The sequence below is a fragment of the Oryzias latipes genome, chromosome 19 (genome assembly GCF_002234675.1).
Source record: "Oryzias latipes chromosome 19, ASM223467v1".
Taxonomy (NCBI): domain Eukaryota; kingdom Metazoa; phylum Chordata; class Actinopteri; order Beloniformes; family Adrianichthyidae; genus Oryzias; species Oryzias latipes.
In genome coordinates, this window is record NC_019877.2 from 2,305,551 (window position 1) to 2,331,866 (window position 26,316).

The 26,316-nt window shown below is 41.9% G+C and overlaps 3 protein-coding genes and 1 non-coding gene across 6 annotated transcripts; 2 read left to right on the forward strand and 2 right to left on the reverse strand.

The window, feature by feature from the left end:
• Positions 1–86: 86 nt before the first annotated feature.
• Positions 87–8,694, reverse strand: LOC101162874 (phospholipase B-like 1). 2 transcript variants are annotated; one of them, XM_020712366.1, is made up of 11 exons: positions 8,130–8,694; positions 7,539–7,761; positions 7,332–7,415; positions 7,097–7,238; positions 6,880–7,026; positions 6,007–6,151; positions 4,225–4,425; positions 3,345–3,485; positions 3,082–3,267; positions 2,889–2,995; positions 87–633 (listed from the first exon to the last, which is right to left on the reverse strand). In XM_020712366.1, exons 1-11 carry the CDS (start codon positions 8,233–8,235, stop codon positions 457–459), a joined length of 1,659 nt encoding a protein of 552 aa, XP_020568025.1. In that variant the 5' UTR covers positions 8,236–8,694; the 3' UTR covers positions 87–456. The 2 variants fall into 2 exon arrangements, with proteins under 2 accessions (XP_020568025.1, XP_020568026.1); XM_020712367.1 differs by lacking the exon at positions 6,880–7,026.
• Positions 8,359–8,431, reverse strand: trnar-ccu. Its single transcript has one exon. It is a non-coding gene; the product is annotated as a tRNA-Arg (tRNA).
• A 123-nt stretch (positions 8,695–8,817) lies between the features above and the next one.
• cby1 (chibby family member 1, beta catenin antagonist) lies at positions 8,818–10,518 on the forward strand. The gene is made up of 5 exons (XM_004080120.4): positions 8,818–8,907; positions 9,142–9,240; positions 9,383–9,488; positions 9,891–10,003; positions 10,139–10,518. The coding sequence occupies exons 1-5, from the start codon at positions 8,902–8,904 to the stop codon at positions 10,217–10,219; spliced, it is 405 nt and encodes a 134-aa protein (XP_004080168.1). The 5' UTR covers positions 8,818–8,901; the 3' UTR covers positions 10,220–10,518.
• An 867-nt stretch (positions 10,519–11,385) lies between these two features.
• Positions 11,386–26,295, forward strand: LOC101163115 (SH3 domain-binding protein 1). 2 transcript variants are annotated; one of them, XM_020712355.2, is made up of 17 exons: positions 11,386–11,863; positions 15,207–15,249; positions 17,511–17,615; positions 17,693–17,769; positions 18,008–18,119; positions 18,377–18,541; positions 18,620–18,688; positions 18,767–18,857; positions 18,938–19,074; positions 19,155–19,266; positions 20,879–20,960; positions 21,047–21,127; positions 21,438–21,551; positions 22,970–23,067; positions 23,448–23,604; positions 24,881–25,179; positions 25,789–26,295. In XM_020712355.2, the coding sequence occupies exons 1-17, from the start codon at positions 11,613–11,615 to the stop codon at positions 26,061–26,063; spliced, it is 2,268 nt and encodes a 755-aa protein (XP_020568014.1). In that variant the 5' UTR covers positions 11,386–11,612; the 3' UTR covers positions 26,064–26,295. The 2 variants fall into 2 exon arrangements, with proteins under 2 accessions (XP_020568014.1, XP_011486153.1); XM_011487851.3 differs by having other exon boundaries at positions 11,388–11,863; positions 15,204–15,249.
• The last annotated feature ends 21 nt before the right edge of the window (positions 26,296–26,316 follow it).

Consider the following 26,316-nt stretch of genomic DNA (forward strand, 5'->3'; position numbering starts at 1 on the left):
CTAGTCTAAACATTTTAAAATACAGAAGAAAAAAAAATACTTGAATGTCTCAACATCACCCTTTAAAAAATAACCTCCAAAAAATATTAATTTTCTAGTTTGTTTAAAGACAGACTAGGAGTATACATCAAATATGTTTTAAATAAATGTGAAATTGTTTGTAACGCCACATCTGCAATCCTGAGTAAATGTTGCATAGAGGAAACAAATGATCAGCGTTTCCCTGAAATCATCAGTCAAAACTGGAAAGTTTTGGATAATTTGTCCAATTCAGGAAGTAGAGTTTCAAACAGAGGAGTAGCCTAAAATAGCCAAGTCATAACAAAACTAAAGATAAAACAACTTTCTGCCTTACATCAGGAGTAATTACATTTTCTCTTTTACAAATGCAGTGAAACTGCTTTGAATCCTTTTCTTAGAATACCCTCCGCCTTCATGTATGCCGTGTTTACGTTCTCAGGGTTGGATCAGTGTGGGCCTCATGGCGACAAAGGAAAAATTGTACGTGTGCGGGAGACCCTGGTGAGCGGTGAGGTTGAAGGACCGCCATGCGAACGGACGCAGCCCGCCCTGCGTGGTGGGGCCGTTTATAGCCTCAGCAGCCAGTTGGAGAGCCATCTGGTAGTCCGTCACCTTAAACGTGGGGCAGAAATAAAGAACCATTCAGATCCATCTGTGTATAATATGCTGATATGAGCATGAAGCTTCACAGATTTGGGTTGCTGGTAGAAGTGTGTTTATTGCTGTAACAAATTAATATTGTTAATTTTGACAAATGTTGTGATTAAAATAAATCTTAATTATGGAGACTTTAGTAGTACAGCTTCACCATTGGCCATTCATCCATTCATCCATCTTCCAAACCTGCTGAATCCCTGTTGGGGTTACAGGGTTGCTGGAGCCTATCCCAGCTACTGCTGGGCAAAGGCAGGGTACACCTTGGATGGGTTGCCAGTCTGTTGCAGGGCCACACAATCTCATTCACACCCAGGGACAATTTTAGAATCACCAATTAACCTATGAAGCATGCTTTTGGACTGTGGGAGGAAATCCCACAGTAAGCCGACAGTGCCGACTGTGATATTTCTGCCTGTTTTAATTCTTCTTCTGCTACCTAGATGAGTTTCAAAGTTTCATTGGTCTTTGCTATTGTCTGATCTTATTGTTTCCCTACATCATCCGCTGCTGTCAACAGGAAGGTCCTTGGTGACCGTTGCTATGGTAGTTTGGACCTGTAGTTTTTTAAAGTCGTCAGGAAAGCCCTTGGTAACCGTTGCTATGGTCATTTGGTCCTGTCATTGTCTAAAGTTGTCAGGAAAGCCCTTGGTAACCGTTGCTATGGTCATTTGGTCCTGTCATTGTCTAAAGTTGTCAGAAAATCCCTTGGTAACCGTTGCTATGGTCATTTGGTCCTGTCATTGTCTAAAGTTGTCAGAAAATCCCTTGGTAACTGTTGCTATGGTCATTTGGTCCTGTCATTCTCTAAAGTTGTCAGGAAAGCCCTTGGTAACCGTTGCTATGGTCATTTGGTCCTGTCATTGTCTAAAGTTGTCAGAAAATCCCTTGGTAACCGTTGCTATGGTAATTTGGTCCTGTCATTCTCTAAAGTTGTCAGGAAAGCCCTTGGTAACCGTTGCTATGGTCATTTGGTCCTGTCATTGTCTAAAGTTGTCAGAAAATCCCTTGGTAACCGTTGCTATGGTAATTTGGTCCTGTCATTCTCTAAAGTTGTCAGGAAAGCCCTTGGTAACTGTGTCTATGGTCATTTGGTCCTGTCATTGTCTAAAGTTGTCAGAAAATCCCTTGGTAACTGTGTCTATGGTCATTTGGTCCTGTCATTGTCTAAAGTTGTCAAGAAAGCCCTTGGTAACCGTTGCTATGGTCATTTGGTCCCGTCATTGTCTAAAGTTGTCAGAAAATCCCTTGGTAACTGTGTCTATGGTCATTTGGTCCTGTCATTGTCTAAAGTTGTCAGGAAAGCCCTTGGTAACTGTTGCTATGGTCATTTGGTCCCGTCATTGTCTAAAGTTGTCAGAAAATCCCTTGGTAACTGTGTCTATGGTCATTTGGTCCTGTCATTGTCTAAAGTTGTCAAGAAAGCCCTTGGTAACCGTTGCTATGGTCATTTGGTCCCGTCATTGTCTAAAGTTGTCAGAAAATCCCTTGGTAACTGTGTCTATGGTCATTTGGTCCTGTCATTGTCTAAAGTTGTCAGGAAAGCCCTTGGTAACCGTTGCTATGGTCGTTTGGTCCTGTCATTGTCTAAAGTTGTCAGGAAAGCCCTTGGTAACCGTTGCTATGGTCATTTGGTCCTGTCATTCTCTAAAGTTGTCAGGAAAGCCCTTGGTAACCGTTGCTATGGTCGTTTGGTCCTGTCATTGTCTAAAGTTGTCAGAAAATCCCTTGGTAACCGTTGCTATGGTCGTTTGGTCCTGTCATTGTCTAAAGTTGTCCGGAAAGCTCTTGGTAACCGTTGCTATGGTCGTTTGGTCCTGTCATTTTCTCATGTTGTAAGCAGCAGAAGAGTAAAACAATCCAAAACATCACAAAGCAACTACAGAAAGTTTTTCTTTTGTGTATATTTCATATTTATTTTATTATATTTTATTTTATGGTGCTGCTACTACAACTGAATTTCCCTACAGGGATTAAAAAAGTTGATCTTAATCTTAATCTTAACCAACTACCAAAGAAGCAAAGACAATCTTAATATGCTAGTTAGTGGGACATAAACAAAAGCAAATAAACTTGCTCAATAGACACAGACAGTAAACCACAGACAGAAACAATTGACCAAAGACATAGTCAGTGGACAGAAAAAAATATTTTTGGTCCGATTGGAACCCCATAGTCAGTGAGAAAACATGTTTCTAACAAACAGGATGTACCTTTGTGTCATAGCAGCCTCCCGGTCGTGACCTCCTTGGTCTCAGGTCATTTCTGCAGCAGATGGTTTTGCACGGATGGCCCTTGGAGTAAGGATCTCTCTTATAGTCTGGAAAAAATGGTTTCGAGTCTGTTTTTGCCTGAAAAGAGCCGTAGTTCTCTGTCAGATGTCTGGATTGTTTCTTTGTTCCTTACTGTTGTATCTCATCATGTATTTCAGGGAGTTAAGGTCGGACACTTTGGCCTGGTCTCTGCGGAGGATTTTAGCTCGGGGACAAAGATCGTATGAGAAATCGTCTCCGTATCTGTCCCACATCACGCCGTAACCGCTGAGGTTGTAGATCTCAGCGTTGAACGGTATGTTGTAGGAGGGCCAGTAACCTATCAAGCCGAAGCAGGAAGAGGTGTTTTTCTCCAAACCACTGCTGGTTATAGCAGGGGAACGGACGAAACTTTACCTCTGCGCAGAGTTCGGGTCTGGTCTGAATACACCACCCTTCCTGGGATCTGCTCCACCACGGTCAGGGCGCCATTCCTGATGCTGCGACGCAGAGAAACTTTGCTCAAGTCCACCACCATGTACTGGCTGTTATATGTACCTAAAACAGACATGGTGTCATTGTTGATACCGTTCACTGTTCAGACTTCGTGTGTTCAAAAGGACTGAGAAAAGAAAAAAACACAAATAAACTTCTGACAGCAAAGTGAAAAAAGAAAAGTGCAGAGATGAAAGATGGGTTTCTGTTTTTATGACTTTTAGCAATTCTTTCCATCAATTGTGAGAGGTAAAATTATATCTTGTGTGCTGTGAGGGCATTTCAATCATAATTGAGGAACCTCCTGACTGGAGTCCTTTATGGAGATGAGTGTTTGCATTACAGGGTTAAAAATATCTATGCAAGCCGGTGGACCAAAGCAAAGAAGTTGTGTTCACTGAGTAGGAAATACCCGAGACCTGAATGCAGAAACACACAGACCTCCAGACCAGCAGGGGGCGCACACACCAGCAGACAGAAGACTTGAGTCATTGACTGTATCTGAGGACTGGAGCGGTGATTTTCACCCATAGAAAACGGTTTTCTTCCATGAAGTCGCTACTTTTTCCCGATGTGAACGCCAGACGATGACAGTTAGCTCTGATTGGTCCCAGACGGTCTGAGTTAACATTTCTATGGCAACCACACTCACCAGTCAGGAGTGAGCTTCTTGGAAGGCCACACCCCCCTACCACTTAATGCGGGCTCCCCAAAATCTTTACCCAGAATGAAACAACTTGACTTCTTTAATTAAGTTGCAGGTTCACCCCCCCACCCCCCGTTTTACTTCACAGCCTCTAACCTGAGTTGTGTTTGGAGAAAACCTCGGCCCACTCCTCTCCGCCCTTCGCCAAACTGTTGGCCAGGCGGACTCTCTGCCAGGCCAGCAGGCTGTGAGGATTGAGCCCGGAGAACAGGGAGGCGTTGAAGACGCCGATGGAGGTCTGGGTCATAAGCAGGCCGCTTCCCAGCAGGTAGAAGTCATCCAGGGACATCAGGAAGCCTGGAGGAGGAAGAGGAGGAGTGGGAGGAAGCCTGAGCCTGACGGAGGCCAGAAGCAAAACATACAGGAGTAAGAGGAGGACTCGCCTGGTCCAAAAGTGTTTGGACCAGGCGAGAGAAGAAAGGACCAGTGAGATTCCTGTTCCCACATGCAGAATCCCAGAAATGGACTTAGACGTTTGGAGTCAGTAAAACTCACCGTCTTAATCGTTTGTCCACATGAAAACTGCTTTCAGCCTGACACTCAAGACAAATGAGCGTCATTTTAAAGTGTAGTTAGGATGTTATAACAATAACCCACAGATGTGTGGCGCTGCAGCCAAACACCTTTCTACGAGGTCAAAGTGTCATTTCAAGTGTCTGCTAGGAATCTACTCGGTTCTCCATCCCTCCCTCCATGGATCCATCCATCCATTCGTATGCAGAGTTGCTGGAGCCAATCCCATCCACATTAGAACCCCCCCCCCCCCCCCCCGAAGGTTTGGTGTTTTTTCTTTGCATATTTTATATATAACAATTCATTTTTTAGTATTTTGAGATGCTCACTTTAACAGAAAAATCTTTTACCTTTTAATATGTTTATGCATAATGATGGTTGGAACTGATGGTCTCCAGGGGCTTTTAACTAAAACCAACAAATAAGAATCTGGATCCGGTTTAAATTAAAACATTTCAATGATTCACTCTGGATTTCTGACATGTTCACATGACGTATTATTCATACTTGTGAATTTGATAAGTGACTATAACTATGTGAAAGGAAAAAAAAGTAAAGTAAAGCCTAATAGGGATAAATAAACTCTTGATTCACTGCGTCACATATTGTATCTATAGGCATAAATATTAAAATTAACTTAAATGGGATCATTTAGATGTGAATGTTTATACTGTTTTCTTCTGCCTTACATTTGTTCCAAAGTTTCATATATTTATCCATAGATTTGTATGTTTCTTTGGTTTGTCTTCATTTGTATTTTTTGTTTTGATTTCTGAAAATAAATCAATTTAAAGTCCAACACAGAAAAAATGCAGCCTCGTGAAAACCTAAAGATCCACAGAAATAAAAACATTACAGTATTATTATATTTTATAACACGAATAAACTACAGATTTTATTTACAAGAAGACAAAAATACTCAAAATAAAGTTAGTCTTAGCTTATAATTCAAATAACAGTCTAAATAGAATATTTTTATTCCTTTTTAGCATATAACGTATTGACCTTAACCCTTGTGTTATCCTAGGCACTTTAACGTTGGGAGTTGGGTCATCTAGACCCACTAGACAGTGCTCTGAACCTTTTTTCTTCAATGATTTGTGATCTTCACTGGTGTCCATGGATTACATGAAATCTTTCCACCTTTATCCACCTTTGTCATGGTAGGGAGAACACGTCAATGGAAGGGGGGGGGGGGGGTCATAGGATAGCACAAGGGTTAAAACAGTGAGAAAGGAAACAGAAAAGTATAACTTTACATCTAAGTTCGGACTCGATTTCAGCTTCTTTGTTGGAAGGAAAACTGTTTCAAATCATTTCTTTGTGAGGATGTAGCGGCATCTATAGCCAGCGAAGGCTCCATACCCGGGTAGCTGCTGAAGGACATCTTTCCTGTGGCGGCGTTTGGGTCGGACACCCGGAAGTCCCAGTGTTTGTAGATCCGCATGGTGGCGGCGTACGTGTACCAGCTGGAGTGACCCAACAGCAGGTTCTCAAAGCCCGGCAGCACCTTGACCACGACAGAAACCAGGATCAGAGCCATTCATCAAAGACGTCAACACTATAGAGTTGAGATTAAACACATTTGTTTCCCTTCAAGCAATTCATCCAACTTGATTTGATAAACTTAGTATGTAATGGATTCAGTGAGTCCTCCACTCTGTGCATCAGCACAAATATGATTACAACGGCATCATTTATGTGGATGTGGAGGTATATTTGTCTTTATCTTCTATCACTTTTTTATTTTTTTCCTAATCAAATCCCAAGTAATTACCAAAACAAAGTTTGATACTATACATTTATGTATAGATATATATTCCTTTTGTTTTCAAGTTTATTTTATTTTTTTGATAGCTTGAAATAAACCAAATTCAAAAAGTTGATTTTCCTACAATTTTCTCCCATAATTCACTTCAGCTTTGCTCTTCATTATTGGAACTTTCTGATGAATGCAACAGGAATGAGAAAAATTCAAACACTTGACTTAATAATAATAATGATAATAATAACAATACATTTTATCTGTTAAGCGCCTTTCTAGGAACCCAAGTTAAAAGCAACAAAATGTACCGTAAAATATGCATTTGAAAACAGGCCAAGAATGTCAAGTTATGGGAGGAAATATTTAAGTTAATTGGGTCTTCCCTCCATGGGTGAGTGTTTTTAGGACAGGAAATGGACAAAAAAAGCAATGAGGCCTCTGTCAAAGTCTGAGCCAAATCAATCTGGCCTAACCTTTATGAGAGCGGTGCAGTGGCCCATTCCTGGCATCCTAAAGGCTCCAGCCGCCACTGAGGCATTGAAACGGGGCGTCAGGGCTGGGACGAGGTCCAAGAGGTCGCCGATACCATTCAGGAACTGGACCGCAAACGGTGACAGAGGCTGGGCCAGAAAGGAAGGAGCAGGATTTCATGAACTGATCGTGTCACAACCCCTCGACACAAATACACACCTCTCTGTGTTTGCTTTTGGCCCACTGTGCGGCTCCAGCGTGGAGCCCATCCAGCTGGGCCAAGATCAGTCCCAAGTGTCTCCACAAGGGGTCGCTGTTTCTCCTCAGTTTGACCTGCTCTCTGGCCCAATCATCCTGTTTGCTGAGGGTCATTCAAGACCCAAAAGAATGAAGATTATCACAAAAAATACATAACAGCAACTTGTATTGTTACTTTTGATGACATTAACTGGACCTCAAAAATGTTTTCAGGGGGATTAAAACTCGTTCATCTTTTATCAGCTGAGGGTACATGTTGGCGTAATGACTGATCATCTGTCTGCAGAATCAAAAAGACCAAAGCAGATTAAAGAAAACATTATTTTTCAACTTCCAACAACTGCTTTAGCCGTGTTAAACAACTTTTTTCCCTTTTGCTGGCTCTGAAAGCGTTCTTCCTCACCCAGCGGTGAGGTAGCCCTCCAGGTATCCAGCCAGGAAGAAGGTGGTCTCATCATCCAGCGGACCCGCTCCATAGCCTGCCCTGATCTCCAGCACACCCCATCCAGAGAGCAGCAGGGTGTCGTTGAAGTAGCCGTAGGCCCCCCCCTCTGTCTCCATCACTCCCTCCGTTAGGATTACACTTTTGTGGGCAGCATCCCAACGCACGGTGGCCTCTCGGAGCTCTACCATTGTAGGAGGATGACCAGGGTTAGAGGGTTGAGGTTAGATAACAGCGTTATGTAACATGCCTCCTATGAAATATTCTATAATATCGCATTTTGTTTGTTTTGCAGGGTTATTTCCTATTAAAATAAACGTAATCATAAAACACCCGAGGTATAATGTTTTGTTTGGAAAAAAAATCGGATTTATTCTTACAGAGGGGATTTTACAACTATGAAAAATGTTTACTTTACTAAAGATGTTAACATTAAATATTGCAAAAATACAAGAAAACTGCTGAATGGCAAAGATCACGGCACCATGCAACACATTTAAATAAAACTCAACAGATTGGTTTGTAATGGGAGCATAAAGGAGCATTACTCACGGTGGGATTGAGGCTTAGAGCACTTTTTCCTTGGTAGATCCATGGGTTGCAGCGATGCAGTCAGTGTGCACAGCAGTATACAGATACTCACTCTTTGAAAGTCCATATAAGCTGTTAAATCACAGAGCTGTCTCTGCTTCCAGTCCGAAAAACTGCATCCGTTTATGTTGGTTTTTGATGCTTGTCACATCCAAAAAGTCTGGTTAGCGGGGGGGAAAAAATATACAACCACCCCAGATGGGACTCGAACCCACAATCCCTGGCTTAGGAGGCCAGTGCCTTATCCATTAGGCCACTGGGGCTGCGTCGACAATCGCAGCGAGATTAGTATTAAAAGAATATGGACAAAGGAAGATGGGTTGTTATTGCTTTGTTATGTTTATATATATATATTTTTGTTCTTCAAATTATGTCCCAAATTGGAGAAGCGGCAATAAACTTCGGCAGAGAAAATGAATTTTGGTGATTCGCCAAACTTTCAGGGACGATTCAACTTTCACATTAATAGGGGGGTTTCATCTTCCCAAAAGCAATATTACTTTTGTAATGTTTACACCTGTTTTACATACATCAACAAACGTTTAACACAACAATTTCATTTATATATTTTTTTAATTTATTGTTTTTTTAAACAAAATACTTTTAGCTTTTTGTTTTGTTTTACATTTTACAGTTTCAAATGGTAACTTCGCACTTGCGCAGTAGGTAGTTAGCATGCTAAAAACAAGCGAATATCAACACAGTACACTCGGATTCTAAATAAAAACAATATATGGAGGTAAATATATTATCTGAAAGGTCAAAGTAACACAAAAACTACTAAATTCTCTTATAAGTTAAAAAATAAATGAATACATCATCACAAAATCTACCAGATACGATTGTTTTAGACAGCTAGCATCATGTATTAGCATGCTAGCTTAACCCCCTTTAGTTGCTGCCGTTAGCAACCATAAACAAATGTTAGCTGACGTTATACAGACACTGGGATCGCTGTGACTCTCCTATGCAGGACCTTAAAAGATCTCTGAAGATGCCGCTGTTTGGAAACTTGTTCAGTCCGAAGAAAACTCTTTCCCGCAGATCTGCGTCCATGTCCAGCCTTCACACGGTGAGTGAAAAGCCTCACTTTAATTACAGGGCTGTGTTTGTAATTATAGTTAAGGTTATGAAGGATGGCTGATGAAGTGAGCAGAAAAGGGAGAAGCTTTCATCATATCCTGGTGTTTATTTGACCTTTTCATCTGTTTTAGTTGGATCATTCGACCAAAGAACTAGAGCTGGGCTTAGAGTACGGACCTCCCGAGGCCAACATCGGAGGCCAAATCTGGAAGTTTGAAGGTGGACAGTGGATCACAGGTAGTGACTCCTCACACAGTTTGTGTTGCATCTTCTTTACATTTAACTTCAATAAACAGGTTATGTTCAAATCAAGGTCTTAAATCCTTGACTTGTGTTCTCTGTGGATTAAAATCTTCCATTCGTTTCGTTTTTATGACTATTTCCTGCATCGCTTACTGTGTTCAGTCAAAGAAATAGAAATATATTTTGTTTAAGCAAAAGGTGTTTACAATACTCACTCAAGGAAAATAGATTTAAAAGACAAGTATTTTAGAAAAACATCAGGAAAAGAGAAAATTTTGTTTATTCCTAGCAAAGTGAAGTGTTTTCATAACAAAAATAGAGTCAAAAGATGTTTGTTTTTTCTTCACTAGTTTGCTTTATCCCAATATTAATATCTTACATTTGATTTTTCTTTAGAGTCCGTTGGGAACACGTCTAGTAGGGAAATGCAGCGGCTCAAAAAGAAAAATCTCCAACTGGAGGAGGAAAACAATCTCTTGAAATTAAAGATTGAGGTTCTGCTGGACATGGTACGTTTTTAGTCATTTCTTCACAGGAAAAGTACATCTAAAGGCATCGATTTGACCTTGAAATGTACATACAAATAACAAAATTCCGTCTTTACATGTAGGGATTTAATGACAAACAGTGAATTTCTTTTCCAGCTGACGGAAACTACAGTGGAGTATCATCTAATGGAGAAAGAAGTGGAAGACATAAAGACTCAACACAGAAGAAAAAAATAATCTTTTCTTTAAGTGTCTTTTATTTATCTGTTGAAATGTGTTTTTTTTAAAATGATTTGAATTCTTTTTTATGTCATTTTTTGTGGGTTTTCATCTTTTTAACATCTGTATTTTTTTTTAAATAAATTGATCATAATGGTAAAAAAAAAAAAATCAGCTGTAAAATGAAACAAACTTTTGTTCGAGCATGAAATTTCACTCTCATTTGTCAAGGTAAAGTCTAAAACCACAGCACAAGTTCTGCTGACCTTTGACCTTCAAAAAATAAAAATAAAAACTCCTTTAGTACTTTCTACAAATGTCGTCTCCTAACTCCTCGAGCATCATTGGGATTATGAACGCCGTTGGCGCAAAAGTGGCGTTCCCCTGTTGCCGGCACATTTATTCCACGAATCCTTTAAGCTGAATGAAAGACGATAATAATAGGAATGTGGGCGTGGCTAACAAAAAGCCTCTGTTGCTAAGGAAATCAAGAAGTTTACTTTAGCAGATTCCTCTAAAAATGACATTGACTTGTTCGTCATCCCCAGGCGACCAAAAAATGAAATGGTTGCTATGGAGATAAAACCAACAGAAGGCCACCATTTTAAAAAAAAAAAAGTATTTTTTTTGTATTTGTGTGCAGCTCTGACCGGGCTGGCAGGGGTAGAAGGGGAGCCTGAAGGGGGTAGGTGTAGGTCAAAGGGGGCCGTGGAAGCCGTTTAAAGCTACTCATGGCTGTTATTTGACTTCTGTGTGAAGCTATTGTTTACATCTTTCTGCTCTACATTAAAAAAAGAAACAATATTTTTTCATTCGTCTTTCATCCTCAATAAAAAAAACTTCAATTATTTCAGGTTTTTGCGAGTGTTGAGGTCAGAGGTCATGTCAACTTCTGACAAAACAACGTTTCCTTTTTTTTAGGATTTGAGTAAAACGTTGAATTTGTGTTTAAAACGTTGTTTTCTCACTTTCACAACGTCCGTCTTCCCCATTTCTAAAATGACAAAAGAGGAAGACGGCGTTAAAAAAAAAGAAAGCGATGTGATCCGCCGCTGTAATGCTCCTCTGTTTTGTTTAGGAGGGAGAAAAAAGACGACAAACTGATGAAACATTAGTCTCGTTTAAATCTGAACTTCTTTTTTTTTTTTTGTTTGACGGGAATTAAAAAAAAAAAAAAGCAACGGTTTCCTCTTTTTGCCTTTTCACATCCTTGTGGCTCCGGAGCGCAGCTCAACGGCGGCCTGCTTGGAGGAAACTCTTCATCCAGCTCAGGACTTCACTTTGCGTATCCGGATCTATCCTTCATTGTTCTACCATCTTCTCCAACTATTAGACGAGCGTTGCATCAGCTTTGGCGGTGGCAGCCGTCAGCTCAGCCTCTCTCGCTTCTCACGGCCGACGTTTTAACTGCATGCAACTTCCTCATTCGCTGACTTGTGTCAGAGTCAGGAGCGCGCTCCTGAAACCAGAACAAAAACTGACGGCAGAGCAGCCGCCGCACGACAGCAGCAGAGCGGAGCCGTCCGCCCTGACCTCCTGTTTCTTATGCGTTTGGCGTTTGTGGAGCAGGACTCCTGAACGGGACAACATCTGCTTGGACTTCCCGTTAGCCAGGATGCTCCGGCAGTCTTTCAGCCTCCTCAAGTTTGGATCAGCAGCAAAGTAAGTCTGTGCACCTGCTCCTTTATCAGTGGATTCAAACACTGCTGGTTTTTGAACCAAATCCAGTCAGTTTGAGACACAAATGTCAATGAAAAGTTGGGATCCTTTGTTTCAGGAGCGTTCAGAGACTCCTCTCCAAGTTTTCCGCGGCTTGGTTTCTGTTTTCACTCTTCAAATGCTGGCATGAAAACGGTGCAGCGCTGCAGCGGTCGGCAGTTCCTCTTTGAAAGTGGCACACGTTGGGGGTTTTTGGGGGTAACCGTCATGAGGCATGAAGCTCAAACGGAGTCCAGTTTGTCAAACAAACAATCACACTTTGGAAAAACCCAAAGAAACAGGTTTTTGGTTACTAAAAGGTGATGAAAGTTCTCCGCCTCAGTCACAGAAAGCAGACGTGTGACCTTTCTAACGCTTTCCACCGTCTGGCTGCTGTCGTCACGCCTCCTGTCATGACGCTCAGACGGTAAACCGGCGCGTGCATCTGCAGCCGAGCAAGGCTGCGGCCTTTCACCTCCCTCTCACTTCACTTCTGTGACATTTGATGCAGAATCTAAACAAACGCCCACCGTGGCACCGATTCCTGTCTGTTTGGAGAGGTGGAAAGAGGGGCGGGGTGGCCTCCCACAGGTATCTCTGGAAGGTGCTAAAACTCTAACGCCCCTTTCACTTCCTTTTGGGGAGAGGATTGCAGTTTTGCTTGAACAGACGCTCCGGCCTGCAGGAGGGGGGGCAGCTGAGAGGCATTTTTTGCTTCGGCAGCTTTCTGCACTCTAGGAAACATAACAGCAGAAAATCCCTCTGCATGCATGAACCTTCAGTGCAGGAGGCGGCTTATAATGCCAATTTATTTACCAATAAATAGAAACTGAAAGCAAGAATAGGACTCAGTCTGTTCTACGTTTTTCATTTAAAAAACATTTTTAAGAAACTACAATTAATAAATCTTCTTTCTGTTGTTTCTTGTTGATTTTTCTAACATAAATATCTTTTCCTGCTTCATTTGACTCATGATTAAGGAAATGTGACGTCAGGTTAGGAGCCAACGTTTGAGTCTTTTGGGTTACATCCCAGAAATAATGATTCCCATCTGTGAGAAACTTATTTCAGGATTAATATTATTTTAACAGCTGAAGTTTTGATGAGTCAGTCTGATTTCTGCGCCCAGAGTTTCAAACAGAATGTGATCGTATAACGAAACAGGATGGTGCCTCCCTTATTTACAGAGAGCACCATGAGTCACCGCGAGATGAAAGCCTCTGATGAGGTTGATCGTTTTCTTTTTGGGTTTTTGGTTAACTCTTCATTTCTGTTTTAGCTCCACGTTAAAAACAAAAAAAGTCTGTTTGATCCTCAATTCAGACACAAGCAGTCTGTGAAAGTTAAGTTTATTCCCTAAAAGGCCTAAACTCTCCCAATTGTCTGTCTGAAATCAGGGGACCTCTTCAGACTCAGAGTCTAAGAGGTTGCACGGTCAAGAAGTTTGTTATTTCTGATCTGAGAGTCACAGTCATCATTGTTTTTTTTGGCTGTTCTGTCCCAAAAAAAGGATGATTTCTATCAGCAATACACCAAAACTATTATTCAGTTTCACTGAAATAACATGACAAATGCCAGTGACACAAACTAGTAAAAAAATCGTAATCTTCTGCACTTGTTTTTTCCCTTTTTGCCTTAAAAACATTAGCATGCTACATGAGCTCCAGCTAAAACAAAAGAACAAATGCTGCCATCCAGCATTCTGCAAAAATTTGTTTTATAGGTGTCCCAGTGTCATTATGAAAAGCATCAGTACTGCAAATGAACACATTTTCTGCAATTGTTATCTACTGTTTGCTTAATTAACATTAGCATGCTACATCAGCTCCAGCTAAAACAAAAAAACAGATATTGCCATATAGAATTCTGTTAAATTATATTTTTCAGTTTTACAGATTTTTCCGAAAGAATATCAGTACTACGAACAAAAACAAAAAAAGAACGAGTAGTTTTCTGCATGTATCAACGGTTTGCCTTAAAACATTAGCATGCTACATCAGCTCCAGCTAAAACAAAAAACAAATGCTGCCGTCCGGAATTCTGTTAAATTATATTTTCCTCTGTCACAGATTTGTCTTAAAGAACATCAGTACTGCAAACAAAAACAATTGGTAGTTTTCTGCATGTATTATCAACGGTTTGCCCTAAAAAAAAGCATTAGCATGCTACATCAGCTCCAGCTAAAACAAAAGAACAAATGCTGCCGTCCAGCATTCTGCTAAAGTGTAACTGTTGGTTAAGGGTTTAAGGGTCAGAAAACATCAAATAATAAAATATGAACATACTTGAATTCCTTTGTTGTTGTTGTTGTGTACCTTTTACACACAGATAGATGTTAATGAAGCAAAAACAACTTTTGAGTCATGTCCGTGTCTGTAGTATGAGCAGATTTCACTGAAATTTCCCATTTGGTTAACAGTTGCTGCACAGTTCTGCTGTCCCTGTAAAAAGACATAAAGTCCCACACACGCACAAACACACACCCACACACACACCACACACACACAGTCACGCAGGGCTTTCACTTCCAACCTGAACATCAAATGTCTCTTTTAATTCAAGCGAATAGTAAAGTCAGCAGCGGTAGCTTTATTTATTGCAGCAGCCTATGTTGGTTAAATTATCTGTGCTATAAATAGGATAAAACAAAATGGAGAATATTATTAGCAGAAACCAAAAAAGTCGTAATTTTACGAGAATAAATTGTGAAGAACAGTCTCTCTTACTGAAAGCTGGAAGCCTATTGGTTCTTTTTGTTGTTGCTTATATTTTCTTACAGACTTTCATAACTTAAATCTTGTAAATTCTCAACTTACATCGAGAAATGAAAACTTTATTATTGTCAAATTTTGACTCTTACTTATAATTCTGTGAGTTTTTATCATCTTTCTATATCTGTATTCTCATAAATGTATTTATTTGATGTATTGTGGCCCTAAAGCTCCACGTAATGCCAGTATCAAAAAAATAAACATATTCAATGTTTTTGATTTTGAGTTAAGAACTGAAGATTATGGATTCTGGTAACATGTCAGGCTTGATCAGCTGCTGTGTAACTTTAAGATTTCTCATGATTATTTCATTTGCGGTTGTGATATTCGACAAAACAAACACACAACTGCACCCTCAATGTTGATTTTTTTACACACATATTGCAGCAAAAAATGTTTTGCAGCAATAGAAAAACACAGGGAAGATTTTAAAAAGTGACATTTTGGATTGCAAACATAATTTTGTTTTTGTTTCTTTGTTATTAATTACCAGACATGCTAGTTTAGTGAATCTGTGATCTGATCTCCTTCAGCAGGTCACAAGATGCTACCGACCTTCTCCACGAGGATCTGGTCATGGTGAGTCCTAACACAAATACAACAAGATTGGACATTATTCGTTTATTCATTTGAAACACAAGAGACTAAAATTGATCAAAATCATACACTTCCCATAATGCACTGGGACTAAACATTTGAAATGGGGAAGAGAAAAGAAAATCCAGGAAAGATAAAGAAAGAAAACTGATGAAAAAATCTGCTGTAACACAAAGAAAAGCTGTGAAAGCCTCACGTTACATGGAGTTTGGCCCTGATCTGAGCTCTTCACGAGGTGCAGCGGCTTTTAAGGAACGGTCCTGATGGAATTAGCATGAAGCTTCAGCAGAGGGACCATGCATGCCTGCATGCATCCTCGCCCTCGCCGCATTGGCATGCCGGCGTGCCGTGCACCAAAGGCAGCACAGTTTCAGGTCACAAGTGTGGTTGCAGAGGCGGACTTTGTCGAGCTCAACACACTTTCAATCAAGGTTTCCATTTGGTTTGATTCACTAATAGATCTGCAGAGTCTGCTCACGCTAAAACATGGACGTCATCAGATAACAGAAGTGCCTCTGCTTGGGAAAAAGCAAAGGGACACGTTGGGTTTGAAATGCTTTTGGTTTAATCAAGTGAACAAATTCTGTTTTGACTTGTAGAGCTCCTTCTGTGCTTCTTATTCAGGGCTCCAGCTGTCTGAGTTTAGGATGTGGGCGGGGCTTAAAGCAGCACCAGAGAAAAGAAAATTCACCTTTTCACATACATAGAACATGTAGTGAAAGGTATTGCATGACTGTCTAACAGACTAAAAGGCCTAAGAGCAGTAGGTATAAAAATGATAAAAGTTTAAGCAACTAAGTATAAAGGAGATGTCACTAAAATCGATGACATAGCCGGCAGTACGGCGGTGACGGCGTCACGGTGTCCACGTGCTGCCAAGTGTTGAAGGCGTGTAAAGTGACGAGACTGTGCAGAGATGCTGTAGAGTACTGCCGTTTCCTGTGAGGAAACAGTTGAGGTTGACTGACGTGTAGTGTGGCTGGGGGTGGGGGGTTTGAGTCCAGAGAGACCTGACACTAGAGTCCACCGTTGGGAGGACTGAGGTCCTTCAAAGTCCTCTCGGAGCTCCTTACTGGCCGTACTGATCCAGGTGACCAGCAGGGTTTCTGAAGAACCAGCAGGATGCCGGCCCCCCCAGGCCTGGAATCTGAGATCCGTGTCTCCAGGTCAGGATGGTGCATTTGGACGATCGCGCCACCGTCAATGGTGCAGGTGTAGGATGTCTTTTGCACCTTTGAGGGCCGATCCTGTGTGAGATGAAGACCTACTGGAAACTCTGTGCTTCCTCCAGGGGCTGCTAGATCCTCACCCGCTCTGTACTGAAGTCCTCCATCAGATCCTTAGTTTTGCTGACGTTAAGAATAAAACGCCTTTACTGTCACTGTGCACATGTACAATTGACATCATACGCGTATACAATGAAATGAAAGGTGGAGGAGATTGTTGATCTGGGACCTCCAGGTTCTGTCGTCTCATATCACTCTCCAGAATTTGGATTTTGGGTCTGTAACAGGCCAAAGGGTTTGTTTGTTTGTTTGTTTGTTTTCTTTGTTTAATTGTTTGTTTGTTTGTTTTTTTCTTGTTTTTGGTCTAAAAATAATCACTGCCAACGGTGGCCCCGAGGTTCAAATCACATCAGCAAGTCACTCGATGCAAAAGCATTTTAAAGATCACAATAACAATTTTTAAAAAAAGCAAAGCAACTACTTTACCTTTTGGAAAAGAAAAACTCCAGAAACAACTATTGTTTTCCAAAATGTTATTTGGTTTTTGTTTTGTATTTAACATGTAAATAAATCTTTGGTTTTTTTAATTGTCGTTGTGATTTTTCAAATTTTTTTGACTAAGACAACTAAGACTCAGCTTAGTCGTAAAAAGTTTCCAATGAAAGAGAAAATGTTTCTTTTTCTCATTGAACCTAAAACTGCTGCAAATGCACGACAAAAAAAGACGGCTTGGAGCAAATCAATCAACAGGAAAAGGTGTTTATTCTTGCAGGTTATCTGCGTTTAGTTATGGGGATGCTTGTTCATTTGCAGGCATCAAAGTCTGAGACCTCTGCTGTGCGTTGGTCCCGTTTTAACGCCTGCAGATAGAAAACACTCATTTATCTCAACACTATCTTTAGGACACTTTTTAATATGAGTCTTACGTCTCTTTCATTGATCACACGATTCAGGGTTTCTGCAAACTCTGTAATAGACTTGATATGAAATAATTGGGCTACTTGTGGTGGGATGCAGGTGGAGCAGCGGGTGGAGCCGGCCCGAAAGGCGGCTCAGGTCCTCTCCAAGAAGCTGCAGGGCTGCATGCAGAGCCAACCGGGCCTGGAGGCAGAGAAGCGGATGGTAATGAGGGCTGCAGGAGGCGTTGGACGTGTCCTCTGCCGTGTTTTCCAAACTAACAGCGGTTCCTGTGTCTGCAGAAAAAGCTCCCACTCATGCAGCTGTCTGTCAGCATGGCGGAGAGCCTGAAAGACTTCGATGCTCACTCCTCAATCAGGTGACAGCTTCCAGCTTCTGCCTCTTTAACCGTCGTCACATGACGAGCTCTTGACTTTTATATGTAGATCCAAGGAAAGAGGATGCTCTGTGAGTTAGGACTGAAACCTCTAACCTCAGTTCTGCTTGTCGACACAATGGTTTGTCGTAGAAATGTCTGGTTTCAGGTTCAAATGTTTCCAGAAGTCTCTTTTGTTCTTCTTGCTGGTTGGTTCTCACGGCTTCCCCGTGCGCCGCAGGAGAGTTCTGGAGATGTGCTGCTTCATGGAGAAGATGCTGGCCAGCATGCTGGCAGACTTTGAGGTGAAAGTGGAAAAAGAGGTTCTGGAGCCGCTCAATAAGCTCAGCGAGGTGAGAGCGGCTGGAGACGGTTTCACTCAAAAGAAATGGGATGTTTTAGACCACAAAGGCCATTTATAAGTCTTTTTTCTTATTAAAATCTGTACACCCATGTTTTTATTATCACATCTCCAAGCTCTCTGAAATAAATGAATCACATTTCTTTTTTAGGAAGAGGCTCTTTTTCAGTAAGGGGTTTTGTTTCGTGCTTGTGAGGTCCCAGACGTCCAGCGTAGGTTTGAAAATAAAGCAGAGGTGTCTCCCTTCAGGACGACCTGCCAGAAGTCCTGAGGAACAAGAAACAGTTTGCGAGACTCACCACCGACTGGAACAACGCCAGACTCAGGAGTCAAGCCAGCACCGCCCCCCAGGCCAAGCAGGACGGGCTCCGGGAGGAAGTGGAGGAAGCCTGGAGGAAACTGGAGAGCATCAAGGTTTCAGAGTTTCCCCCTGAGACGTTCATGAACCTCTGCTGATTATTCCTGACCTCCCATCCCCTTCTGCCCCCGCAGGACCAGTACTCTGCAGACCTCTATCACTTTGCCACGAAAGAAGACGACTATGCTAACTACTTCATACACGTGAGTCTCGTGAAGACGACGCCCTGATGTCAGTGCACAAAAAGGGTCCTAACCGCACTTCCTGTTTGTGAACGACAGCTTCTGGAGCTGCAGGCAGAATACCACAAGAACTCAGTGGAGTTCCTGGACAAAAACATCAGCGAGCTGAAAGAGAATCACAGTCAGAAAGGTGAGTCGTCATCAGGCCGATCTGTGCCGGTAAAAGTGCAGATTCTGTTCTCATTTTCTGGGTTCTTCTGTGTCGAAAAGGGCCGGCGGTGAGCCTCTCCAAGCAGAGGGTCTACGGGGAACATCTGCTCACACATCTGTCCCAGTCCAACATAGAAATCGCCGTTCCCATTCAGGAGTGTATTCACATGCTGCTGAGGACGGGCATGAGGGAGGAGGTGGGTCCGATGACAGGTTCTTCATCACTTCATCTTCATGCTAAGCTGCTGCCTCACCTGCTCTGCTGGGATCCCCGCAGGGTTTGTTTCGTCTGGCTGCAGCCGCTTCAGTGATGAAGAGGCTGAAGACGAGTCTGGACCAGGGAACAGTCGACCACAGCGAGTTCAGGATGGACCCGCACGCTGTGGCCGGTGAGGACGACTCCTTCCTGTTTGTTAACGTTGAAACGGACCTGCGGCAGGAGCTGTCCTGACGCGCACACCGAGAATGCTTCCTCGTATATTTAAGGAAGTATTCTAAAAATTAGGAAGCAGGAACGAGTTAAACTCCTTCCTCACATCCATGTTAACTGACCTGTTTATGGTAAAAAAGAATACCGTATTTTCCGGACTATAAGTCGCCCTTTTTTTCATAGTTTGGCAAGGGGTGCGACTTATACTCCGCAGAGACTTATATTAGAAATAAATTGAAATAAATACATTATTAATCCTCCTGTTATGTTCATTTGTAAGGAACAGAGATGATGTTCCTGGGTCAATTTGATGTATGAGGTATGTTAAGTGTTAAGAGTATGTTAAGTGACTCAGAGAATCAGCAAACTTTTTTTACAGTAAGATCTTGAAGGCTAAAAACATTATATTCTATTTTCCAATGATTTCATAGATTCAGAATAATCTAATGCAATAAAAATAACCGTTTCTACAAATACAGGATGAAAACAGAGTATTAGTTGGCCAATGATGCTTCATGAAAAGAATAAATAAATAAGTTTGAGAAAGAATTATTCTGAAATTATGAGATAAACAGTCTGCTATGATTGGGTCATATGAGTTTGTGAAAGTTATTAGTTCTTGGTCTCAGATTTTGTCAAATAAATTTCCCGTCAAAATGCGACTTATAGTCCAGTGCGAGTTATCTGTGTTTTTTTCTACTTTATAATGCATTTTTGGGCTGGTGCGACTTATACTCCGGTGCGACTTGTAGTCCGGAAAATACGGTATTTTTTAACATTAAGCAGACTTTCAGAATATCTAGAAATATAGAAAATATAGAAATACAGAAAGATGAGAGAATAATGGAGGGAAAGGCAAGAGACAGACTGCAAAAAGATGACAGGAAGATGGCAGAAAGAAGGAAGGAAGATGGAAAGACGGTAGAAAGACGAGAGATAAATGGACGAGTGAAAGTTGGGAAAAGAAAAGAGAAAGACTGCAAGAAGATGACAGGAAGATGGCAGAAGGAGAGAAAAGCAAAGATGAGAGAAAGGCGGCTGAAAGAAGGAACAAAGATGTCAGAAAGACAACAAAAGATGGAGGAAAGAATCCAGAAAGATGGGAGACTAAATACATGTGTTGGGAATTTCCAGTAAAGGTAAAGTTTGGTTTCTGAAAGAGTGAAGTGTTGGAAAATGAAAACGTCTCAGTGTGGACTCTGCTCTAACTTCCTGTTCCTCATTCCAAACCCATTTTCACTGCAGGACCAGTTCCCACAATGCACCACCAAACAGTCTGTCTTATCATCAGAATAAACCAACATTCTCCAGCTTTTCTGCCCTGACACTGGGCGTGTTGCTCAGTGAAAAAACATTTGATCAAACATTCTTCTTCTGCTTCCACAGCTGCTTTCTCCTCAAAGCTCCAGAATCTGTGGCGCCTTCCAGAGCGCGGCGTCTCCCGTTTGTCTTTCATTTTCTGTTTCCTCGTGCGCGAGAGCGTCCATGTCTTCACATGAACGGACAAACATCTTTTCTACAAAATAAAAGCCCTGTTGTTTATGAAAAAGGGGTTCTGTGTTTCCTGACAGGAGCGCTGAAGTGTTACCTCAGAGAGCTTCCTGAACCCTTGATGACCTTTGACCTCTACAACGATTGGTTTAAAGCTGCAGGGTGGGTTTTGTAGCTGATTTTTGACATTTCATCCTCTCCCTTTCTTCTCCTTCTAGAGCTTTTTTTTGTTTTTTTTGTCCTTGCAGGGAAAAAGAGCTGGACAAGAAGCTGGAGCAGTTCAAGGTTTTACTGAAGAAACTCCCACCTGAAAACTACAATAACCTCAGGTGAGAGGCCGTCCGGAAGAACACACTTACCTTACTCGGTTTTATCAAGCTTATAGTAAAGCTTTATAATGCCGTCTATGAAGCTGTAAGGTGTTTTCAGAAAGTTAAGATGCACAGATTACATGAATCATTAATGCGACAGATCATGTTTGTGTTTTTGACTCAGTTTTTATGAAAGAACTCATACATTAAGAGTGACGTTGTAGTTTTCTGCAGATATTTCTGCAATAAAATTGAAAATATATCAGGTTAAGACAGATACCGCTGGAATCCATGCAGTGATTTGGTTTTGTCTCACTTTACCTGCCAGGTATCTGGTCCAGTTCCTGTCTCTGTTGTCCAAGCAACAGGCTGTGAACAAGATGACCCCCAGTAACATCGCCATCGTCTTGGGGCCGAACCTGCTCTGGCCAAAGGCTGAGGGGTGTGTAACGAAAATCACCCAGGCTTTAACCCCTTGAAGTCCCACTCCGATCAGCTTTTGTCTTTTTTATCATGAGTACGACATTTTTAGCCAAAATCCCAAAAACCTGTGTCGTTTCTGCAGAGCAGCAGGGCTTCATTAGAAATGTAGCTCTGAGTTGTGGGCAGGACTGCAGTGTAAGCCCACCCCCTGTTCCCATCATCCGTCTGTTAACACACTCTCTGACGTTCGTGGACCCAGTCGTCTACGAGTGGATTCACACGTCGGCGTATTTTCCACGTCGAAACTACGATCTCTTTCTAACTGCTTTTTTCAGTTGCTTCTTGAATTTGAATTAAGGAAATACTCCGACATGCAATTTCAAGTTTAATTTTCTTCACATATGTCCCCCACAATCAGAAAAATGCCACAAAAACATGTTAAAAACACCATTTTCATTGGAGTGGGTCTTTAAGGACTTTGTGTTACACAAACGGTACAAACATGTCACTGACACAGCAAATCCTCATGTGCACCATTGGAAATGTTCAGCCTATATCATATTTATTTACATTCTATGGGTTTCATTGACAACACCCTGATAGTGTTTACAAATGGAGTCCCACAGGGATCAATTGTTGGGCCCCTGAATTTAAAGCTGGATGTGTTGCAGGTGTGACTTTTGTCTGTTGCATCATAAATAATTAGTGAAAATTAGTAAAGTTGTCATGAGGTGGTGGGTTGGAAACCATAGATTGCTCAACCCAAAGACTCTAAAAGTGGTACCTGCTGCCTTTCTGCTTGATCCTCAACATTGAGGGTTGGATTGGGGCGTTCAACCACCAAAATGTTGGCGAGTTGTGACTGCAGGTCACCTTTCCTTCAAATATGGAGAGCAAATGTACAGTTTCTGACTTCTACAAAGTATAAAAGGGGGCCGGTTGATTATTTCTTTATCGTTGGTTCCCCTTCCTGTTCACAACTGACTTCAGTCCGCTTTGCTCCAAAGCGGGAAGGAAGTGTGAAAGGAAACCAGGCCAAATAAAAGCATGACATGTCTTGAACTATCAATGTGTGAAGAGGCGCAAAATCACGAAACATTCAAGAGAGAAATGTTTGGAAAAGTTCTAAAATGTTTCAAAACCTCAAACTGACTTGTTAGACTGATTTGTTTTTAAGAAACAGTCTAGTCTGAGACTTTGTAGCTCATAGAACTTTGAACTCTCTTTATTCTTCACATTAGAAAGCAGTTTGCAGCAGACAGAAGTTGGCCTCGTGGGGCTTTGTGGTCTGCTAGACACTGCTTGCTTGTACCGCCTGAAATGGGAACCACACAGGGTTAAAAAAAACTACTGACTTCCTGTTCTGCTTGATTAAAAGACAGGTCACGGGTTTAAAATCCTTTTTTCATGTTTTAATGTGTGTCTGACCCTCCACAGGGAGGCTGCTCTGTTGGACATGGCGTCGGCGTCCTCCGTCCAGGTGGTGATGGTCATCGAACCTCTCATCCAGTACAGCTCCAGGCTGTTTCCTGAAGGTATGCGGACGCACGGCTGCGGCCTTTTGTCTCTGACCAAAGCCGGCTCTGACAGACCTGCTGTGCGGTCGTGGTCGCTTCGCAGATCATCTCAGTCTCTCTTATCAGCTCAGGTTAGAACGGCCCGTTTTAAGCCCCCGCAGAGCCGTTTTTAGGCGACCGTTTCCGCTGATTGCTGCTGCTAACCACTGGGCGCACAGAGAGGTGATGCTGCCACTCTATCAGTGCATCCACTCAGCCACAGCAGCGGAAGCTGTCAGACCACAGCAGCTTCAGCTCACAACTTTCCTGTCCTTTAAAGCATCAGCGCTCGCTTCAAGGGAGAGGAAAGCTAAAAAAAACAACAACAACCTCACAAATGTTTGTCTCTTTTTCTTCAGCTGAACCCTTTGACATCCCAGATCTGCCTGAAACCCCAGAAACGCCCGCTTCTACTTTCCAGTCCGTCCATCCAGAGAAGGAGAAACTGGCCAGGACGGTTTCCTCGGCATCAGCGCTCTCTTCCTCTTTTCACTTCCCCGTCTCCAGAACAAACAGGTACCAGCTTCCACACCCAGAACCCTCATCCCATCAGCGGATCAGATCCGTCGTTCCGTCTGCAGAGGGTCAATCCCAGAAGAACACAATTCCTTTAGTAACCCTTGTGCTATCCTAGGCACTTTAACATTGGGAGTTGGGTCATCTAGACCCACTAGACAGTGCTCTGAACCTTTTTTCTTCAATGATTTGTGATCTTCACTGGTGTCCATGGATTACATGAAATCTTTCCACCTTTATCCACCTTTGTTATGGTAGGGAGAACACGTCAATGGAAGAGGGGGGTCATCTAAGATAGCACAAGGGTTTTTAAATTAAACCAAATAAAAGTGTTTTAGTTTCCTAAATGTAAAAGCTTTTTGTCAAATTGACCAACTTTTAAGCTGGAATGCATTTTTCCTTTTTGTGGTTGGAAGTTGTTTCTGCGTTTTATAGTCTTTAATTCAGAACCATCAATGTTTGATTAGAAATTAATAATCTGCTTTTACCTTTCATGACAGGAACTGATTGATTGATTTGAAGCAACTTCCAAAAATCAAAGGAAACAATACGTAGATTCATCAACATGTAAATTTATAAATGTATAAATAAAATAAAATATCGTTATCTTCTTGAAATTTTAAATCCTCCTCCTAAATTATAATTTATTCTCTGCTGGTGTTGCCAGATTGGGTCATAATTTTCCAGCCAAAAGGAAAACACCCACAACATTTACTCGTTGTTTAAATAGCAAGAATTAATCCTCCATTATTGATTTCCGGTACTTCCCTATTTGATTGAAAGTCCGTCTTTGTCTGCATGAATTAATGGACTCCTACTGAACTTTACTAACAACCACTGATGTTTTTGTTCAAATATTAAGAACAATAAAAAAGGAAAGTAGAAAAAAGAAAAATCATTGATGCTGTTTTATCTGCTAAACCATCAGCTTTCAGTCTGGTTGTCTTTATGTTTAATCTGCATGTTATACTTCAGTTTAGTAATATTGACTTTCACATTTTTAGTTTCCTGCTTTTGTTGCCAAAAGTTCTTTAATTCACTTTTCCAGCATTTTTTTAAAATCTCACTTTTACAGACATTTGGCTGCTACGTATTTGTTTTTATAAATAAGTCATATTTTTTTACAAATTCTTACTTTTAAGGCTTTAAGTTATAACATATTTCTGTTAAGTTTTTGTGAGGAAGAAGTGTGTTTACTGAGACTAAGTTATGAGTTTTTATTCTATTTTCTACATAAAGCAGCATAAACTGACGTGTGAATCCGTGTTCCCATCAGCACTTCCTCTCAGGACAGCGGGGTTCTGGTCAAATCGGGCTCTGTGGGCAGCCGTAGTGGAACCACGACATGGAACAGTCCCACAAGCGAGACGCCGCCATCCGCCATCACGTCGTCCTCCGTTGCTTCCTCGACACCAACCCCCAGCCCCCCCGGAGCGGCATGGTCTGCGGCCGGGTCAACGCCGGGCCTGGCGAGGACCGCCACCCAGAGGCAGACCTCGGATCAAAGCCCGCTAGAGCCGATTCTGGAGGCACCACCGGATTCTCCACTTGTGAAGATCCAATGTCCGTACAAACGTGAGTCAAACGCCACACGGCGTTTCTAATGCTAATATAATAAAACAGCATTCATGGTTGCTGCAACCCAAGAAGGATTAAGGGTAATGATGGATGGATGGATGGATGAATGGATGGATGGATGGATGGATGGATGGATGCATGGAAGTGTAATTGATCCCAGGAAGGGGAGATTGCTTTGTTACCATAGCTCTGAATGAATGCTGTAACATACGATATGAAAATATTAGGAATGTGGGCTTGGTTAACAAATAAACTCCGTTGCTAAGGGAATCCAAGAGTTTACTTTTGCAGATTCTTCAAAAAATTACATTGACCTGTTTGGCACTCCCAGGTGACCAAAACATCAAATGGTTGCTATGGAGAAAAACCAACAGAAAAGCAGCCATTTTGAAAAATAGTGTTTTTTATCATCAGCTCTGACCGGGGTCGCAAAGGAAGACGGGGAGAGTGAGGGGCCGTGTAGCAACCGCTCAGCCAGTGGGGGCGGGTCAGAATGGGGTGGCGAGGAGGGAGTGACATCGCTTTAGTTATATTTAAAACTGCTGTTTTTGCTGCCTCACATCACAAAAAGTAAGCATTTTTCTGTCATCGTCTGTCACCGTGCAGCAAAGAGGACGTTTAACTCCAAAGGCAACCAGGATGAAGAGCAGATAACAGTGGAGTTCTCTAAACCGAGGGCCCCGGGGCCTCCGAAGATGCAGGCCCCGCCCCCCCCAACCACGGCCTCCAGAGACGATGCAAAGATCCTGCCAAAGCCGGCGCCCCGGCTCCAACCGCCGAAAAAGCCTCTGGCGAAAAAGCCCGGAGTCCGAGCCCCAAACTGCCCTCCGCCCCTCCCTCCTCCATCACAGCCCAAGGAGCTTCCCTCTTTAGCGCAATAAAAAGAAGACGCCAACACAGCCGATGCTCCTCTTTTCAATCAAATCCTTGGTTTCTTTTAATGTTTTTTTCTGCTCCTGGATCTTTATCTACCTATTTATTCTGCCGCTCTTTAAAAAAAAACAAACAAAAAAAACACTTCAAAGCTAAACATCAACCACAGGTCTGATGTGTTTTCATTGTAAGATTGTAAATACTGAAGATGAAATCTACAAAATAAATCCTCGTCTAGGAGTTTTGGCTGAAAAACAGCAA